This window comes from Hemiscyllium ocellatum, chromosome 18 (assembly GCF_020745735.1).
Source record: "Hemiscyllium ocellatum isolate sHemOce1 chromosome 18, sHemOce1.pat.X.cur, whole genome shotgun sequence".
Taxonomy (NCBI): domain Eukaryota; kingdom Metazoa; phylum Chordata; class Chondrichthyes; order Orectolobiformes; family Hemiscylliidae; genus Hemiscyllium; species Hemiscyllium ocellatum.
The window spans coordinates 25,651,759-25,672,811 of record NC_083418.1 but is presented as its reverse complement, the minus strand read 5'-3'; the positions used below and the strand labels follow the sequence as shown (position 1 = coordinate 25,672,811).

The 21,053-nt window shown below is 40.5% G+C and overlaps 1 protein-coding gene across 1 annotated transcript in view; it reads left to right on the top strand.

Annotated features, from left to right (window-relative positions):
* Window positions 1-21,053, top strand: part of cracr2b (calcium release activated channel regulator 2B) — a 106,763-nt gene that overhangs the window by 58,573 nt on the left and 27,137 nt on the right. Inside the window, exons 9-11 of the mRNA XM_060839172.1 lie at window positions 2,372-2,559; window positions 8,195-8,266; window positions 9,701-9,934. Of these exons, the coding sequence (XP_060695155.1) occupies window positions 2,372-2,559; window positions 8,195-8,266; window positions 9,701-9,934 (494 nt within the window). The remainder of the gene's footprint in view (window positions 1-2,371; window positions 2,560-8,194; window positions 8,267-9,700; window positions 9,935-21,053) is intronic.

The window sequence follows — 21,053 nt, the reverse complement described above, 5'->3', positions numbered from 1 at the left end:
GGTCTCCCTGATGTAGAGAAGACCAAGGCAGTATAGAAAGGTAAGTCTTTTACTTTTGCCCAATTTAATCACTTCAGTGGGAAGAAGTACTTCCTGACATTGATTTGTGACGCACTTTTTTTTTATCCATTTCAACATCACTGGCCACTTCAATAAATGGGACTCTCATCTCCCAACGCCCAAGATGTCCAATATTTGACTAAATGAGTGAGCCCTTCCTGGACTGCGTCATATGTTGTCATGTGAATCTTTTAAAAGCATAGAAAAGGCTCTTGTTAGACTGTGAATTTGACTCTGAACCAAGAAGTTAATGAATTGTATATGTTCTGGACCTGTGAATCATACATTTTTCAATTCCAGAGACTTAAAAGTAATATTGATGCACTTCCTTTCTCTAAATATAGACTTAATTGGAGATCTACTTGCGTCAGCCTAAAAGCTTCTCTGCTGATTGGCACTGAACTTGAAATTACAAAGCTCTTTATCGGAGGGTGTGGGCTGACTGGAAGTAACTGCGAAGCCTGCAGTTAGAAAATCCTTGCCTATTGTTAAAAAGGACTACAGCTAATCAGCGGTGCTGGCATGTCTGCGTACTGATGTGTCTCCTGAAGGAAAATGATCCATTTCCCTTTTTGAGGTTACACCGTAATAAGAAGCAGGTGATGGTTGCATCTTGACTCATTGTGTCACACTTTTGAAATGCCCTAAGGCTCTTCACAGAGTTGAAAATCGCCCCTGGAGCAGATTGAAAAAGAGGAATATTAGGAGGACTGATCAAATGTGTAGTTGAATGGGTTGGTTTTCTGTAAGATCTTAAAGCTGAAGAGAATGTTTCACGTAGAGAATTCTAGATCTTGAGGCTAAGGTAGCTGAAGGGATGGCTGCCATTGCTGGGTTGATTGGAAAGAGGGATGCACATGAGGCCAGAGCGAGAGAAATGCAGAATTCTTAGGAGGTTTATAGAGTTAGAGGAGGTTATGAAAATCTGTTTGGTAGTTGGGAGGATGTTGGTGAGGTAAGAAGTCATGAAAAGATTTAAACTGCTTAACTCTTTGAATAGAGTGAGAGTCTTTGAATTCTTTACTCACAAAGGGTGTTCTTCATCATTGTGCGTGACTGAAGTAGATGTTTGGACATTAAATCGAGGGATTTGGAATGCTGTGGGAAAGTGGGGTTGAGCTAGGTCATCTTAGTATGATCTTAATGAGTTATGGCAAAGTGCATGAAGGATTGTACAATCTACACTTGCTCCTATTTGTAATGATCTTTTAAATGGATAGTCCTTAAGTTGCCATGGTGTATTTACTATTGGCTGGTTGAGATCAGCTCACCCAGCGTAACATGCGCATAAGTTTTGCATCTTTATGATTTTCCATTGCTCAGGGGATTATTCAATGAAACTTGCAGCTTTCAGGGGAATTGACAGATTAGCAATGTGACCATGTTCCATACATTTCTAATCAGTAATGTTGTATGCATTGTAACATCTTTACTTTTATGTGCTGCCTGTGATGTGAAATCTAAATGTACTTTACTTTCACTGATCACATGCAGCCACTGGTCTGCACTAGCCAGATCCCACAGGCAGATTACTAATCAGTCAGCTTGATTTATAATGTAGGGGGAAGAATGTTGGCAAAGGCAGACATTGATCTCTCTTCTATATTTGTAGTAGTGCCACAACCAGCTGAGCTGACAGGTTTATGCTTGTAAGAAGAATGGTCTATTTAACAATACAGTGCAGTCTGTGTCTCTCTCAAAACCCTGCTGAGAGATATCACATAATGTGATAAATACCTGATTGTGGCTTGAACCCACAACCTCCTGGCTCTGAGGTACTTTCCAAACTGAAGTAATTTGGACAATCAGGATTGGAATGTTCACTTTATTCTGTGCAACAGGATTCAGGTATGAATTGATCTATTTGGCCAGTAGGTTTTCACATTTTGGATTATTTTTCAATGAATTCATATACACCCTTTCAAAATTGATCACTTTCTTGATTATCCACCAGATCTTGTGAACTAATATGATATTTTTATTTGAAAATCAGAGGCTTGTGCTTGCTGCCAATATTCTAACATAAAACCATTCTAATTTCTGATCACTGAAGATGATATGACTCATACACCACCGCTTCCAATGGCCAGAAATAGGAAATACCCATGCTTAATGCAGGGCTGAGCAAGGGTAATGTTTGACCTCTGCAGTAAGTTAGGAACTGAAGTCAGTGCAGGTTAGAAAGGGGGAAATGGACAATCAGTAAGGGATGTATCAAGGGTTGGGTCCTGTGCAGATCTAGCGAAATAAAAATGGATTCTGCCACATAGCATTAAAGAACCCTGTCTGATTTGATTCATTGTGTTTACAGTTGGAACTACAACTTGAGGAGTATAACTATGAACACACCGAGACTAGGATTCAGAATGAAAGATTGAAGCGGTTGAATGAGGACCTGCAGGACCAGCTGGATAGGACGAAGAAAGACTTGGAGACTACACGATTTAACCTTCAGGTCCTTCAAGATGAGGCCCGCTATGAACATCAGCAGACAGCCAGGTAGGTCTCTTTACTACATGAGTTCGATAGGCTAGATGCTTTTTAAGCCATTAGAGCTTAGAGAGGGATTCCAGTCAGCTCCTGTACTCCTCTTTGATCTCATTCCCTGTGCAACCCTCATCCCAGTTGACCATTAGGAAAACAGCTGAGATAGCTTTAGAGTCCTTAGGATATTGCTGGCACCAAACCTGGGAAGAAGAGTCATTGGAGGATTAAAAACAAACTCTTCCAACAAATCTGTTCATTACTTACAAAAATGTTAGTTAAAGGTAAGAGATGGTGTTTAACTGACAGCCAAGAATCATCCAAATAGAGAATGAAGTTTTTGTTTCGAGTTGTAGGATATTTACGGTAAGGATGGACTTGTTGAGTGACCTTTGTGGGATCAGTTCAGCAGAGTAATTGATTGCAGGAGTTCACGTAATGAGGCCCCTGGGAATGCACCCAATCTGTTGACAATAGGTAGGATAAGCTCCTGATCATTATCAAGTAGAAAAATCATCAGTTAAAAATCACAACACTAGGTTATAGTCCAACAGGTTTAATTGGAAGCACTAGCTTTCAGAGCGCCGCTCCTTCATCAGGTAGTTGTCAATTAGTACTCTCTAAAATAGTCAATGGCCAGAGATTTTAATTAACAGCCTCTGAGAAAGAAAAGTTTGCTTTTCTGCATCTCCACTCCTCCTGTGCACTGCTGGCTTTCCATAAAGGCTCTCCTTTACAGCAAGTTGGTCACAAAGTTGTAAAACATAACAGAATTGTAAAGTTGATTTCTGATGCAGATTTGAGTATCCAAGCTACACTTCAAAAGTAATTCCTCTATTGTGGAGCACTTTGCCCATATCTTGATGTGATGACGAGGTGCTATGTAGAAAGAAATTTAATTCAAATTTAAATGTGGATTTTGTCCAATTGAGTGTATGCTGTCACTTAGCTGTCAATTTGTTCATCATCGATAAATAGATTAAAATATGAATCCATTTGGAATCCTCTGACCTTTTTAGTGGCTGTTTCCATTGATCACTTTGACCATTTTCCTAACTTAAGTGACCTAACTGTGACCAGATGCATACCAGAGATTGTGATTCCAAGAGTAGACATCTTTAATCTGCATATTATTTGATCATCTGTTGTCTACATTTGACCTTTTTATAGTCTTCCTAATCCATTACCTGAAAATAGTTTGAAATTCTGCCCGTGGATGGAGCAAGTTTTTGCAAAACCACATTGCTCTCACAATTTAAGGTCTAAATCCAAATTTTATTCTTCTGTGACATCGAACAGAAACCCCACAATAGAGGTGATAATAGCGGAGCGCTGCAGTTATTTATAACCATTTACTCAGTCATTTTATTTTCCCACAGCTAATAAAATACTGAGTACTACTGGTGGGAGTTATACCACGATGTACATACATCTCATCTTATGAGATATAAGGAATGATTGGCCTATTTAGCACGATTCACAGACCCATTAACCATATCACCGGCTAAGTTGGAAGATCTACATTCCTTTTACGTTATGTATTATTTACTTTAGATATTTGACTTAAATGTCAATTTGCTCTTTTCCCCCCACAGTACAAGTTGGGAATAACACAATTAAGTTTAACATTATATTAAATAATTTTAGTAATCGGCAATTCAATTCACGTTTTGTAGTCAGTGCACATGCATAGAAAAGTAAGCTGGAGCACTCTAAGGCTAATTAAATCTGATTTGTATTTGTGAAGGCCCACAAATGACAAAGAAAGGTTCTGACTAATAGTCCAAAAATTAAGGGAAATGTTAAAGATCACATCACAAGTGCATTGTAATTAATGAAAAACATGAAGTCACGACTTAACTGGTTGCCTTTTTTGTCGAGAGAATGATAACATTTTTGTTGAACATGTTCTAAGCATCTGTCCTTGTAAAATCTAAATTTAATTCAACTTTCAGATTTGATACAATAGTCTGCTGCCTTTTTTTTCTGAACAACAATTTGAGGGAGTACGGTTTTAACTCCCCTAAGCTGTTATCCACAACACCAAAACAACCATCATGTGTGCACAGGTCAACTGACTGTGACAAATCATCGATTGAAGAGGGGGTGATCCACCTCCTCATCCAGGTGCCAAAATGACTGACACCATGGCTGCAATGATGTGCACAGTTGGGCTGAGTAATGTCAGCTGGCCGTGATGCTGTGTGTCTCCATGCGTCCACGTGTTTCTGGTGGCATTTGCAATAAATGTGCCCACTGGGTCAACTATCCAAAATGGCACCCTGTGTATGCAGAAACACCACAATTTCATTGGCTGGCTGTAGCAGGATGCAGGAAGAATCTGTGGCACGTGCGACGCTGCCGTCACCAGGCTGTGGATGAGGGGGCTGGGTATGGTGGAGGTAAAGGTAAGCTTGGGATGGGGAAAGCGAAGCTCCCCCTTGCTGATGGCTTCTAAGCCACTGTGCAGATCCTCTCCCAGGAGCTGTGAAAATATGTCTATGTCTATCAGTACCCCCCCACTCTCCTCACCGATTACTAAACTCCCTCATACTTGCTGTTGAATGAAGAATGTCACACCTCCTTACTGATACAATGGCTGCTGGCTCATGCAAAGAAGGGACTGATCATGGCAGTTGGCCACAATGCTGTATTCCTGTTTGTGGTTGTGATGGCACCCAGAATGATCACACTCCTTTATCTAAGTGCCTTTTGTTCCAAAACCCTTTGGACCATCCACCTCCAAAAATGACAAATTAATAAGCGCATAACTGTTACACTGGTGTTCAGTTATCTGTGGGCCTGGATTTTCAGGGGGGTGGCAATCTCCTGCCTCTCTGTCAATAAAAAAAAGATCAAATGAAAGAGCCCCACACATTTGACTCAATTCTGATCCGGGCTCGTTCAGAACTGCGGTACGGTTCTTCTATCGTGACAGCTTCCTTGTATTGTAGATCTCCCCTTGGGGAGAAGGCAAACCCCTCCCCCTTTCTCATTGCAGTCAGTTGTCATATTCTGCCATTTAAATGCCTTGCATTGCTACTTAGAGTCATACAGCATGGAAACAGAACCTTCAGCCCAACGCATCCATGCTGACCCAATTTCTCAAAGTAAACTAACCCCATTTCCCTACATTTGGCCGTGTGCCTTCCTATTCATGTACCTGTCCAAATGCCTTTTGTAACTGTACCTGCAGCTATCACTTCTTATGATAGTTCATTCTGAATGAAATGTTTAACCTTAGGTCACTTTTTAAATCTCTCCCTGTCACCTTAAACCTGGGAAAAAGACCTTGTCTATTCATCTCATCCGTGCCCCTCATGATTTTTATAAACCTCTATAAAGTTATCTCTCAGCCTCCAATGCTTGAGAGAAAATCGTCCCAGCCTATTCAGCCTTTCTCTATAGTTCAAACCCCTCAAACCGGCAACATCCTTGTCAATCTTTTCTAAATGCTTTCAAGTGTAACAGCGTCTTTTTCTCAGAGCAGGGAGATCAGAACTGAATGCAGTATTGCAAAAATGTACAGCTGCAACATGATATCCCAACGCTTATACTCCATACAGTGACCAATAAAGGCAGGTATACCAAACACCACCTTCATTACCCTGTCTACCTGTGATGCCACTTTCAAGGAGCTATGAGCCGTCACCAAGATTTCTTTGTTGGGCAACACTCCCAAAGACTCTGATGTACAAGTCATTCCCTGATTTGCTTTCGGTGCTCCAGTTTCCTCCCACAGTTAAAGGTGTGCATTTTGATGGATTGGCCATGTCAGGTTGCTCCATTGTGTCCAGGATTGTGCAGACTAGGTGGGTTAGTCATGGGAATTGCAGGGTTATAGGGTAGAAGGGTTTGGCCAGAGTGTGATGCTCTTCAGAGGGATGATGTAGACTTAATGGGCTAAATGACCTGCTTCCACACTGTAGGGATTCTATAATTCAATGGAACACCTCACGTTTATTTAAATTGGACTCTACCTGTCACTTCTCGGCCGATTGGCCCATCTGATCAAGGTCCTATTGTATTCTGAGACAACCTTCTTCACTGTCCACTATGCCACTAACTTTGGTGTCATTTGAAAACTTACTAACCATACCTGCTATATTCACATCCAAATAATTTATCCAAATGATAAACCTGTGGACTGAGCACCAACCTTGTGGCACTTTGCTAGTCACAGGCCTTCAGCCTGAAAAATAACCTTCCACCACCACCCTCTGACTTCTGCCTTTGAGCCAATTTTTGTCTCCAATTGACTAACTCTCCCTGGATTCCATGTGATGTAACCTTGCTAACCAGTCTCCCAAGTGCAACATTGTTGAATGCCTTGCTGAAGTCCATATTGAGAACATCCACTGCTCTGCCTTCAATCTTCTTTGTTGCTTCTTCAACAACCTCAATCAAGTTAGTGAGACATGATTTCCCATGCACAATGCCTGTTGACTGTCCTAATGAGTCCTTGTTTTTCCAAATACATGCAAGTCCTGTCCCTCGGAGTCTTCTGAACTCCAGGAAGCTCACCACTGATGTCAGGCTCACTGGTCTGTAGTTCCCTGGCATTTTCTTAGCACCTTTCTTTTAAAAAATGGCACCACATTAGCCATCCTCCAGTCTTCCGGCACCTCACTCACTGCCATTGATGACATGAATATCTCAGCAAGAGCCCAGCAATCATTTCCCTAGCTTTTTAAGGTTCTGGGATACATCTGATTAGTCCCCAGGTATTTATCCACCTTGTGTATTTTAAGACCTCCAACACCATCACCTCTGAAATATGGACACTTTTTTTTTCCCAAGATATCGCTATTTATTCCCCGCTAAGTTCTCTAGCTTTCATATCCTTCTCCACAGTAAATACTGATGTAAAATACTCATTTGGTATCTTTCTCATCTCTTGTGGTTCCACACATAGATTATTTGTTTGGTTTACTCTATCACATCTGGTCAACTAGAAGCTCTGAAACTGTCAGTTCATTATTCATTTCTTGGTATTCATCACTGATGAGGCCAGCATGTAGTGTCCACCCTTCGTTCCCTGAGATGGTGACGATGAGCCATCTTCTGTTTTGATACGGCTGACAGGTTTGCAAAGCTACCTCCGATCAGGTATCGAATATATGCTGAAGGCACAACATTGAATCAAGTGACATGAAAGATACATTACTCTCCTGCACTGTTCAAGGCTTTGTGTACATGCCTTTGTGTGACGCTCCCATTCATCATTGCTGTTTGTATTTCTAAAGCTAAAATGTTTCCCCAAGAAAATTACCTAATCTGCTGGATAGCTGGTGTGATACTGAATGGACATGAAAAGAGGGAAGGCCTCAGGTTCTATTTCTCAGTCCCCTGTCCAATCAGTAATAGGGAAGTTAAAACATTGAATTGCCTAAATCTAATAGATTTGCCGAGGCTTTGAGACTCCTGTTCCGGTGAGGGTTGGCTCCATTTTTATCAATGAGTGAACGTTCTCAGTGATGGAGAGGGATAGGGAAGAGTTGATCTGCACCTCAAAGCTAACAGCATGTAATTTGTGACAAAACATAGCTACGATACCCTCCATGGAACTTCCATGTAGTTGGACTAATCTCAAACTCCTGCTGTAAAAATAAGGTCTTGATACAATTAATCTTTTTTTTTCTGTGAACAGGGATATCCTGAAGGTGTCAAAGAACATGCAAAAAGAAAGAGAAAGTCTACTGAGACAACTAGAACTTCTCAGGTGATTGATAGCAGGAGTCTAAAAGACGTAGCACAAACCTTGAATGTTGCTTTCTCAAAAGATACAATGTTAATTGCATAATATTTTACTCTTGTGATAAAGAAGCTGTTTGATAGATAATATCTTTTGGGTCATTTTCTTGCTGCTTGAGGCATTTTTCAATCTTTCTATTAAATTTATCAAAATATTAATGGGAATGTTAACTTGATGTTCACCGTGTTGAACTCTTATCTGTTTTCTGCATGGAAATGAAAGTAATGAAAGAAGTATATCTCTTTCGTGGGGAAAATGGGAAATTGAAATAGATAACCATTTAGCCCCTTACGTCTGTGTAGTTGTTCCATCATGTCATAGTTGATTTGTGTTTGAACTGAATGTACCTGTTTTTACTTTATATCCATTTTGCTTGTAAATTGTGGAAAATATGCCATCCTGTCACTGTGATGGAGTCTGTCCCAGTGGAGTCATCCTGTTGTCGCACTCTCTCTGCAGGAGGATGGGCATGTGCTAGCACAGCAGGCAAATGTACTGAAGCTGATGCAGTAATAGTCAATGGCTCCACTACTTTGGGTAGGGGGACTGTTACAATCCCACCCCCCCCCCACCCCCCCCCCCACCCCACTTCTCTCCATCCCCATAATAGATTAAAAATGCCCTTTGAATGGTGGTTCCATCAAATAGTAATGGGTGCTTTTATAAATTTAAAAATCCAAAGTGTTGAAGAGAGAAATGATTAACGTTTTGAATCCAGTAGTTATTAGATTAGATTAGATTAGATTACTTAGTGTGGAAACAGGCCCTTCGGCCCAACAAGTCCACACCGACCCGCCGAAGCGCAACCCACCCATACCCCTACATTTACCCCTTACCTAATACTACGGGCAATTTAGCATGGCCAATTCACCTGACCCGCACATCTTTGAACTGTGGGAGGAAACCGGAGCACCCGGAGGAAACCCACGCAGACACTGGGAAAACACGCAAACTCCACACAGTCAGTCGCCTGAGTCGGGAATTGAACCTGGGTTTCTGGCGTTGTGAGGCAGCAGTGGTAACCACTGTGCCACCGTGCCGCCCATAATTGGCCCATAATTATATTGTGCTCTAACTGTTAACTCTGCTTCTCTCTCAATAGAAGCATCCTGCTGAGTTTCTCCAGCACTTTTTTTTGTTACAGTTGCAGCTTCCACAGTGTTTTTTTTCCCTCAAGGGTGCTTCTATATGGCCAAAATCATGGAACCGTGTAAATCTTAAGATGCGAAGCTTTTTAAGCGAGCGCCATTATAATGGATCTGAAGTGGGGAGATCATCCCAGAATGGTGACTCAGGGAACGGCGTTGAGTATTTGTAAACATCGGAGGGACTAACTATGTGGAGAAAGGCATGTATATGGCTGCTTAACTGCAAGTCGATCCTTTTTTCTCCCCCAATCAGGGAGATGAACAAGAAACTCCGAGATGAAAGGGATGCCTACGAAGCCAAGAAGCTGGTTAGTCTCAAAAAGCGACTTGTAATGCAGAGACGTGACAATTGCTGCTGCTGCTGCTGTTGCTTTGGCTGCTCTCCTGTGGGACCACGCTGTACTCCCTGGGCCCACTGTAAACCAGCGCAGCCAAACTCCACGCCTGTCCAGCTGTATCATTATGTGGGTGCTAAAGAGCAGGACGGATAAATACCAAGCCATTTAGTTTGCACAGTGTTGGTTACTTTCAGAGTGGGTTAAATCTGCTTGAACTCAAAGGAGTGAATCTCACTTGAAAAAATGTCAGGTCACCTTTTAAGATGGCTTCATTTTTCATGAATGTGAGCACACTATTTGCACTTGCTGATAGAAATTAGATTCTCCGTAGTCATAAGGATTGATAGTTATCAGTTGCAATGTGCAGCAAGGAACCGATCATAATATGACATCTTTGGCTAGAACAAATTTATTCCTGGATTGTGTAGCCTTTTTCTATCTATACACTAATTTTGATGGAAAGCTACACCGTTAAGATGTATTTTTGTATGTACATAATTCTATGAAAGAAATAGTTATAGCATCTGTTACTTTAATATTTTGCAATGTGAGGCCAGTTAGTGACCAAAGGTTTCAGCTGCTGCTACATCTTATAAACACAGTTTATAAACAGAGGTTGCTAATATGCTCAGCGATCACCGGTCCAGTTGGCGGCATGGAGTTAAATATCGGTGTGTTGATATTTAAGTATGTTAACATACAGGATGGAAGTTTTTACATGTATGTGTGTATACATGCATAGATATCACAATCGTTTATGAAGTGTTTCAAGAAACCACAAGCTGCTGTACTGATGGATGTAGTTATATGTTGTTACCAGTAGTGTTTCTGTGGCTATTTTTATACTTGGATGTTTTGGACATGTTGGGTAACCTAGAAGATGTTTTTTTTCTCTCTATAATTAGGGACCAATAAATCAGTTTTCATTTTCACCAGCAGATTCCTGGATAGGACAGTTTAAACTGATTTCCTCTCAGATAATGGGCACTTTCCTTTTGTTTCGATCTCCTTTCCCGTTGAAGTTTTTCTCTTGTTCTCTGCAAACAATGTAAATTTTGGAGGCCTCTGTACATCACCCCGTGCTGTCCCTATGCATCTTGCACACTGCGTTGGCTGTGCTAAACTTTGAGCTCTGTACCTGGGTGACCAGTTATGAGACTGTCCCACATTTGTCTGCATCCTGTAAAAAAAAAACTCTCCCTGTAGATCATTTGCTTTGTGTTTCCATTTAGGTCCTGAAATGAGTCTGCGAAACTCTGGACTCCAGACTGGCGATGGAGAGAGTCTCTTTTTGTTTTTGCTGTTGCCTTCAGGTCTTTGTGACTGGGGTATGGGCTCAGTGAGATTGAGGAGAAGGCATTGGAGCACCACAAACTGAGGCTGTGAGGGAGAAACTGCAATGGTGTGAGCAAGCCCAACCAGGGAACAGCAGCAATACTGGAACTGGACCAGAATGGAGAGAGAATAGGACTACAGGAGAGCAAGGGACCCCTATCTTCCAACCAAAGATTTTTCAGAGGCAGACAAAATATCACTTTTTGATGTCGCAGCTTTATACCAAATGCTAAAACATAATGACTCATTGTGCACAATAGACGTTTCCTTGCAACAAAAGACCAATTCTTCTTCCGACGTTGCTCAAAATTGATCGTGTAGACAGACAAAAGCCAAGCAAATTGTCACAAATGTCAATCGCAAGTTGGCTATATCAGACTTAGTATCTGAACTGATATGAACGCTGGGCCTCAAAAAAGATAGCTAGCATTTGGTCATTCAATGGTCATTTCGTTTTTCAGTGGTCTTTTGTTCCCCTCAATTTTTAGCATTTTAATTTCCCTGCACATCCTGACAATTTCCAGAAGGAGAGAAACACAAGACGGTGCTGGTGGTATTACATTAGCAAGGATAGAGGATTGGTTAACTAATAAAAGGCAGAAAGTTGAGGTACGGGAGTCATTTTCAGGATAGAATCAGAACCCCTACAGTGTGTAAACAGGCCCTTCGGCCCGACAAGTCCACACCGACCCTCCAAAGAGTAACCCATCCCCCTACCCTATATTTACCCTTGACTAATAACCTACACCATGGGTAATTTAGCCTGGCCAATTCACATAACCTGCACATCTTTGGATTGTGGAAGGAAACCAGAGCACCCGGAGGAAACCCACGCAGACACAGGGAGAATGTACAAACTCCACACAGACAGTTGCCCGAAGCTAGAATTGAACCCAGGTCTCTGGCGCCAAGAGGCAGCAGTGCTAACCAATGAGGCAGTGTGCTGCCCACAAATAGCAATATTTAACTAGTGAAATGACACTGGCATCAGTGCTGGGGCTACAATCATGTGCAATTTTTGTTCACACTCAGATGAGGAAAATGAATGTACTAGCCAGGTTTCTGGATGACACAAACATGGGTGGGAAGCCAAGTGATAAAGTTGACAGAGTCTGTAGAGGCCTATAGACTGGTTAAGCAAGTGGGCAAAAATGTAGCAGATCGAAAAAATGTTGGAAAATGCATGGTTGTGCACTTGGGCAGGAAGAATAGCAGAGCTGAGTATTATTTAAATGGTGAAGGATTGTCAAAAGCTACAGAAACTAGAGTTTGGAAGTCCTCGACAATAAAACACCAAAAGCTACCATCCAGTCCAGCAGGTAATCGGGACAGCAAATGAAATTTTGATGCTTATTCCAAAAGGAATGGAGTATCCAATAGGGTTGTTTTTTGATTTTTGTTTGCTGAAACTACTCAAGGCACTGCACAGACCACAACTGGAATACAATTATTTGTTTTGGGCCTGTATCTATGGAAAGTTACACTGGCATTGGAGGCTGATGAGAAAGTTCATTAGGCTGATACTCAACTCGGAGGACCTGTCTTAAGAGGAGAGGTTGAACTTGTTGGAGTTTAGAAGAATGACAAGGCAACTTTGTTGAAAGCTACAAGGTGCCTTAGGAGACTTCCCAGGGTAGGTGCAGAGAGATTGTTGCCCCTTGTGGCTGAATCTAGGACTAGATGGTATAATCTCAGAGTAAGCGACCACACATTTAAGATAGAGGTAAGGAGGAATTTAATCTCTGAGGGTAGTGAATTGTGGAATTCTTTACTGCAGAGGGCTGTTGATGTTGGATCTTTAAGGGTATTCAGGGCTGTCATAGACAAACATTTTAATGAGGAAGGGAGTCCAGGCTTATGGGTAGAAGGGAGGAAAGTGGTTCTCAGATCAGCCATGATCTCAATGAATGGCAGAACAGACTCTATGGGCTGAATGACCTACCTTAGCTCTGATATGTTATGGTTTTTTTTTTGAATACTGATTAATTGGATTTTGGATTCTTTGGCAAAGTTAGAGTCTGGCTTCACATACATTGTTGCTCCTTTTGTTGACCCTGTAGAGCAATGACCAAGTTCAATATGGCTGAATTTGCTCAAGTGGTTTGCTCAGAATTTTTTGAGGACCCTGAATTGCAATTGTCCAAAAAAAGTTCTTTGCCATCTCTGAAAGTGCTCAACTAGCAAGTTCATGTGTAAGTTCATCCTTTTATGTAAATAAGGGAACTGTTCCACAGCTGCATGTGTAGATTTTAATCAGAAATATTAGAAAATGACTATTTACTTAAAATATCCCCTTTCCCACTCTGGGGGTGAAATGAATGCTGTATAAATTCATTGCTCACTGTCTTGAAACTGGATTTTTTTTGCAACTTCAGATCAAGGAGCTACGTTACAAGGATATTTCCTCATCTTTGGAGATGGGGGAAGCAATTATTTCTTTAATTTGCCTCAGGTCACTTTCTATTTCTCTAGCGGTCTCTTGCAAACAATTATTCTTAATGTGTTGTATATAATTTACATTATTAGCCTTTAGATTCTTAGGTGAAAATGATTTGAATAACTTGTAGATTCAATCTCTAGCAATGAAGATTTCTGCAAGGAATTGTTTGATTGACAACAGACCAATGGGAAGGAAGAATATTACCTCAGAATTCTATCTTTTTATGAAACTTGGTTGTACAGCCTGTCATTTGGTGAATTCTCTCTGATCACAGAGTCATTAAGTAATACAGTCCATGCCGAACATAATCCCAAACTAAACAAGCCCCCGCCTGCCTGGTCCTGGCCCATATCCCTTCAAACCTTGTTGCTAACATCATTGTCAATTATTGTTTGTGTAGAGACGAAAACAGATAGTTAACTATTTTAATCTTTGGTGCTTCTTTCCCCCCTATGCACATTAAACTGTAGTTGTGTATAACCCTGCACTTTTTCCCTGAGGTTCAGTATTAATAATGGAATATTGATAGGTTTCTTCTAGTGTACTTGTGCTATCTATGTACTGATTCTTATGAACTGTAGCTGTGTCGCAATCAGAGCAGTGTGAACACTGTATACATACAACACTGAGCTCTCTGCCTGGCGAGTTACAATAGGAATGTTCTAAGGGAGTATCTACACTCCTGACATGCTTCAGATAAGTTTTAGAAAGTGCATAGGAGATGCAGGTTACCAACTGAGAACCATTGTTTATGAATCATGTTTGACTCAGCATGATTTTTGCATTATGTGGTACCAAACCCTAGGCAAGAAAGGAGGTTTGAACTCTCTCTGTCTCTGTCTCTCTTTCTCTCTCAGGTCACTGCTTTTTATAGCTCTCTTCTGCATACAATCCTCTCTCCAATTCTACTTAAAACTCAAATTAGATTTTTTTTTGTGATATCTTCTATATTTAAAATTCTGGATTGCTACTTTATCCTGACCAGCTACAGTACAACCTCAATTATCCGAACATCAATTATCCAAATTTTGGATTATCCGAACAAGATCTCACGGTCCCGGTGCTTGGGTAAACCACATTATCCGAACTGTCGATCTGAACAAAATACTTTCCACCCGGGTTGTTTGGATAATTGAGGGTGCCCTGTACAACACCCCACCCTTTCCAGTCATTTTAGAGAGAGCAGGTTTAGCAACTTTGACCCTCATGATCAAATTATAGTATATTAAAATATTCCTAATATCTGATACAATAGACATTTTGGGGTGGTGAATTGATTAGTTCAAGATCAAAATGATAAATTAAACTTATTATATAATTCAGGCAAAAAGTTATAAATGTGTAGTCATGCACATAAATATTAAAAATATATTGAATCATTTAATTGCAGAAAATGCCAAATTGTTAGTGCTAAAGTATGACATAGCGTGTAATTATTTTGATGAAGAAATTATAAATGAATACTGCTATGTATAAGATTATTTGAGGGAATCCCCAATACACTGGTCTTTTGATAATAAAGTTTTATGATGTGAACAAACTTTGCAATATTGTTTTAATTTGCAACACTTCTAGCACAGCTTTCGTCTGACACTAATAAAGGAATGAAATGTTTTTCTCAGCATTTGATTGGAAACAATGACAATTTGCATTTATCTATCACCTCCGATGTAGTAGGTCAGGAACTTGCATGAGTGTTAGCAAGTTTCTGCCAAACAAGGTATTAAATGAGAGAAATGCTTTAAGGAAGCATTTTTCAAAAATCAGGTAATCCATAAAATAATGGCTAACCTGCCTCACAGCGCCAGGGACCTGGGTTCAATTCCCGCCTCAGGCGACTGACTGTGTGGAGTTTGCACGTTCTCCCCGTGTCTGCGTGGGTTTCCTCCCACAGTCCAAAGATGTGCGGGTCAGGTGAATTGGCCATGCTAAATTGCCCGTAGTGTTAGGTAAGGGGTATATGTAGGGGTATGGGTGGGTTGCGCTTCGGCGGGTCGGTGTGGACTTGTTGGGCCAAAGGGCCTGTTTCCACACTGTAGGTAATCTAATCTAATAGGTCATGCTACAGCATCCATTTACTATTGAGGGGTAATTTTCTAGTATTGTGCTCATGGTCTTTGTCTCTGTCCTTGCCATTTAAACTAATGGCTAGATTTAATTGCATGCAGTACATAGCCATTTTTCCTAATCGTACTTTGAACAGGAACATTTCCCCATAGATGGTATGAAGTCAGCACACTAAGCCTGATTTTAATGTTGTGCATCAATGAGTGGACTTTGTAAGGTTTTAAATTGGGCTCATTAGTTCTGAAATATCAGAAACCTGTTACAGGCTGATATGGGATTCAGACGATTAATATATCAGATAATAGACAGTCATGACTGAATAGTCAAAGGGAATCAAGGGTCATTGTTAGAAACAGCATGTTGGTTTCCAATAAGTTGCAAATGTTACCAAGAAAATTCAAGGTGGAGAGATTACCTTGGGGGTGATCATTGACTCTTAGGAAGTCAAATTAAATTTGAATGTGGTGTGAATAAACTTGAAATTTTTACTGTCCCTATCTTTAGGTGTTTTAGCATGAACTGGTTAAAAGAAATGGGTGCTTTTTAATGCATTGGCGTATCAACTTGAAGCATTAACACTCCTCCTTCCACAGATACTTCCTGACTTGCCGAGTTTTTCCAAAATTTCATGTGTGTACTTCAAATTTCCAGGAAGTGCAATATTTTATGATTGGATCCTCTAATGCCTTGCTTTTGAAATGGACATATCAAACTCTTGATCATCAGTTTTTTACAACTGTTTTACCCAGCACTGGACCAAGTTTGTTCAGATTTTTGTGTTTCTATATATGTTCTACCCTGTACTGTTAATGATTTGAACTTATTCTTTTGAATCCATGTACTGTTCTCAGTTGAAGAATATTTCCTCTAATTATTTGCCAGAGTAGAATTGAGACATTAGTTAAGAGGTGTTTCGTGTTTTGTTCACTCTGTCATGGCTGTTGTCATTTGGTGAACATTGCTCAGAGGCACTTTTTTTTTGTTTTTTTAAAAAAAAAATGTCTACCCAAACTATCCAGCTGTAATTGCATGATACTACCAGAGTCCAGAGGACCGAACACTGAACAAATTATCTGCTTGAAACTGATGTGAACAGTTGGTTTGCAGTTTCCACCTCTCTGAAAATACCAGCATTAAATCTTCGCACTCCCTGATCACCATGACTTTCCTTAAGCATAGCAGTCTTCCTGTATATTTTCAATCGGATTTGGAAATGAAGGGTGTGGATTTGAATTGTGTAAAGCTCCGCCATGAAACTGAACTCTACTGAAGATGTTATTGAGACACAGGATTCTCTTATTCCCTTTCTTTTAATATTCACTTCTTCCATTCCTCAGCTTCATCCTGCCGAAATCTGGTCTGGAATCTCTTTCATACCAGAAATATTTTGACCTATTGAGACTTAGTGAAAAGTGTTCACTGTAACCTGCCTTGCGAATAGGAAATTTTGTCCATTTTGGTAGCTGTTTGCAGAAGGAATGGTGTCACAGACACTGGGAAACTGCGGGCCTTTTCACTCCAATTGTTTAAAAGGTTGCATAATGACCAGTGAAATAGTGGCATATACTTTGTCAGGACTTACACCCTTATCTTTTTAAAAAAAACACTAGCCCATGGGATGAGGGCATCGTTGGCCAGGTCAGTATTTATTGCCAATCCCTAATTGCCCAGAGGACAGTTAAGAGTCCACCACATTTCTATGGGTCTGGAATCACATGTAGGCCAGCCCAGGTAAGGATGGCATTTTTCCTCCCTAAAAGACATTACTGATGGGTTTCTCCAAAAATCCACAATGGATTCATGATCATCATTAGATTCTTAATTCCAGATTTTTTTAAAAATTCAAATTCAAATTTCACCATCTGCTGTGGTGGGATTTGAACTTGGTTGCCCAGAACATTACTTAGGTTTCTGGATTAACACTCCAGTGATTATTACCACTAGGCCATCCCTTCCCCTCACCCCCATTATTCTGTCATTTCAAATTAGCAAAGCCACTTGCCAGACAGCAATTTGCAGGTATTGGTGCCACTTCAGGCCAGGCTGTGTGACATACTAAGTCTTTTTTTAATAATAGTTCCAGTGGCACAAAACCTTGCTGCAATGATCAATACAGAAAAAGTGAGGGGGAAGTGATTGATTGGCAGAAAGACAGTGAGAGCCTTTGGGATGCTGAGGATGATTTTGCTTTTTTTTTGGTTTTGTTAAAATACATTATTGTCTATTGAGAATATTTAATGTTAATTCTTTTGCCATCACAGATTAATTGTGGCGGACTTGTTTTCACTTTCAGACTTCACCCAGCAAAAAGCCTCTGTTGAAGAGAGGTTCAGTGATAGGGAATTACCTGGTGGAAGACAAACCAGTCAAACGGTTAGACCTGTGCCAATGCAAATATAAGTGCATGCAATGAATTGTCCGGTATTGATGCAGTTACTTTTTTGTTTTTTTTGAGTTGCTGCTACTTCATCCATGGTATTGCATGATATCTTCATATAATTGCCTGCATCATGAACATTTCCGTGTGTGGCACTGCTGTTTCTGCAAGGCTTTGTGATTACTGATTCATGTAGCCAAGATGTCAAAATTGTAGATCATGTAACATCCTTCATGTGAAAAAAATTATAAATTTTTGAGGAGCGGGAAAATCACTCCCCTTGATGTATGATATTCCTTTGGCATTGATGCTGTCCACTATGTTGCACATGGACATAGTCGTATATAGGTCCAAACCCAGAGTAGACCAACACAACCAGATCCAGAACTCTGTAGTGCACTCAGGGAGAAATGTAGAAGGAAGGATATTTTGGAACAGTGTGACCCTAGTTTGTTCTCCAGTGCTTTCACAGGCTGTAGCGATAGGGTACAGGCTGTAGTGTAAGTTGCCCATTTATTTTCTCTTATTGTGAAATGACACTTGGTGACATGAGGAAACTTTTGTGGGGAAGCGATGTGTGGCAGTAAGTGCCTTCTGAGGAGCTGAGAGAGAGAATGTGAATGTTGCATTACTGAGCTGTGAGGAAGAAGAGGGTATACTGGGTATTTGGATCTCAGAAACAGTAATAGAGAGTTTGACCCTCCAAGACTGCTCCATTTCTCTTGTTGCCTCAAATTCATGGCCTTTGGAGGAAGAAATGTCAGATCCTCCTTCATCTTGTGTGAAAAGGTGGTTGGAGAAGTTTTCTCCTAAATGGTCTAACTCTAATTTTAAGCTCATGCCCCAACATTCCTACCACCGTCTGAGGAAATAATTTAACCACTGTATTAACGACATCTCAAAAGTCAGTCAGATTAGCCAGGCATGAGTGCAGAACCTTCTAACAAAGCCTCTGTCCCACTCCCTTCTTTTGACCAACCTCCTATCTACTCACATTCTCAGTTGCTCTATCCTCTAAAACAAAAGCAGTGATTCTTTTCTTCAAACAGACATCAAGATGAGTTCAAAACAGTGGTTAATATTTCAGATGTGATTATTTGTCAAGTCTTGGAACTCTTCTTGACGCTGTTAGTGCACCACCATTGCTTCTTTGGTTCAGATCCAGGCCAGACTAGATGAAGTGAATATTATTTAGGCTTTCCATATAAAAAATGAAACTAATTTTGGATAATCCACTGAACGTCTGGTATGTCTAGGAACATGGTACAGAATTACCCAACGTTAAGCACAAGCTTGATTATATTGGCAGTCTGGCTCTGAAAAAGTCAAGGAATGTCTTATTAGTAGATTAAGGATTGCTTTTGTGTAGGTAAAAAAATGAAGTAGACTGAGGTACTGTAGATCTATCTGACTTTGGAGATTTTCAAGAAGACTTCAGGTTCTTTGGAAGAGTTTATCTTCATCAGTCATAAGATTGTAAAACAACTTGAAGTGCCAATTGACTAGTACAGGATAGAACTTCATTCCTGAGTTAAACTTTTGAACATTGGAAGGTTATGTGGTAATTCTGCCAGGTTGTTTAGATCCCACAAGCTCTTAGATATTCAGAACAATTTGATTTCTGGCCAATTCTTAAAATGGTTCATGCGGCATCACTGAAACATTAAAATATTCTTATCCAATGTGTCTGCGAAATGGATTGGGCATACTGTGTGTTGGGTTAGCACCTGCCGGACACCTGATCCTGATTTATAAACAGAATTAACTAAATTTCTTTCTTCCCTCCCAAACAATCATGGTCTGGATTTTTTTATTATCTTGACTACAAAGAAAAATTGGAAAATCTAGCTGCCGGATTCCTGTTCAGTGCTTGGCTCTGCTCTGCTTTGACACCAGACTTGCATATGAGAAAAGGGTCTTTATTTCGGAATGACACACAACACTTGCTTAGCCTTTTCATTGTACTCATTGGATTGTAAGTTCTGCTAGGTATGTAGAATCACAGACAACATGATATTGGCTGGGCCTGGTAACATGGCCAAACCTGATTCTTACACTGGAGAAGTAGCAATTGTGTGCACAGGTATACTGAGCCAAGACCACAAATGTAGCAGCTTTATTCAGCATTTATGATGTTAATTAGGTATCTAACAGTGATTTTTTTTTTAAGAAGGTTTGTAGCTAAGGTTGAGGTTCTGGGTGTCAGTTTGCTTGCTGAGCTGGAGGACTCGTTTTCAGACATTTCATCACCATACTAGGTAACATCATCAGTGAGCCTCCGGTGAAGCACTGGTGGTATGGCCCACTTATTATTTATATGTTCAGGTTTCCTTTGGTTGGTAAGGTCATTTCGTGTGATGTCAGTTCCTGTTCTTTTTCTAAGGGGGTGGTAAATAGGATTCAAGTCAGTGTGTTTGTTAATAGCGTTGTTAAAGTGCCATGCTTCTAGGAACACTCACACATGCTCATGATGCCAAAAGGTCTGAGTAGTCTGGCAGTCCGTTCCGAGATGCCTTTGATGTAGGGGAGAGTGGCTATGGTTTCTGAATGCGTTTTGTCTGCTTGTTGGGGTTTGTTGTTAAGAAATCTGGAGAAATGACTGCCAGATTACTCAGATCTCTAGGCATCATGGTAGCCCATAAACTCATCAACACACTAAAACAGCAGTTAATGAACTCGAAAGACGTAATACAGACAACATGCCAAACTAATGTCATTTACAAAATACCTTGCAAGAACTGTAACAAACATTACATTGGACAAACTGGCAGAAAACTGGCCACCAGGATATATGAACATCAACTAGCCACAAAATGACATGACCCACTCTCACTAGTATCTTTACATACTGATGAGGAAGTTCACCACTTTGACTGGGATAACACACCCATCCTAGGTCAAGCCAAACAGAGACACGTGCGAGAATTCCTAGAAGCATGGCATTCCAACTAGAACTCTATCAACAAACACATTAACTTAGATCCCATTTACCAACCTCTGAGAAAAACAACAAACTGACATCATCACAGGAAATGACATCACCAACCCA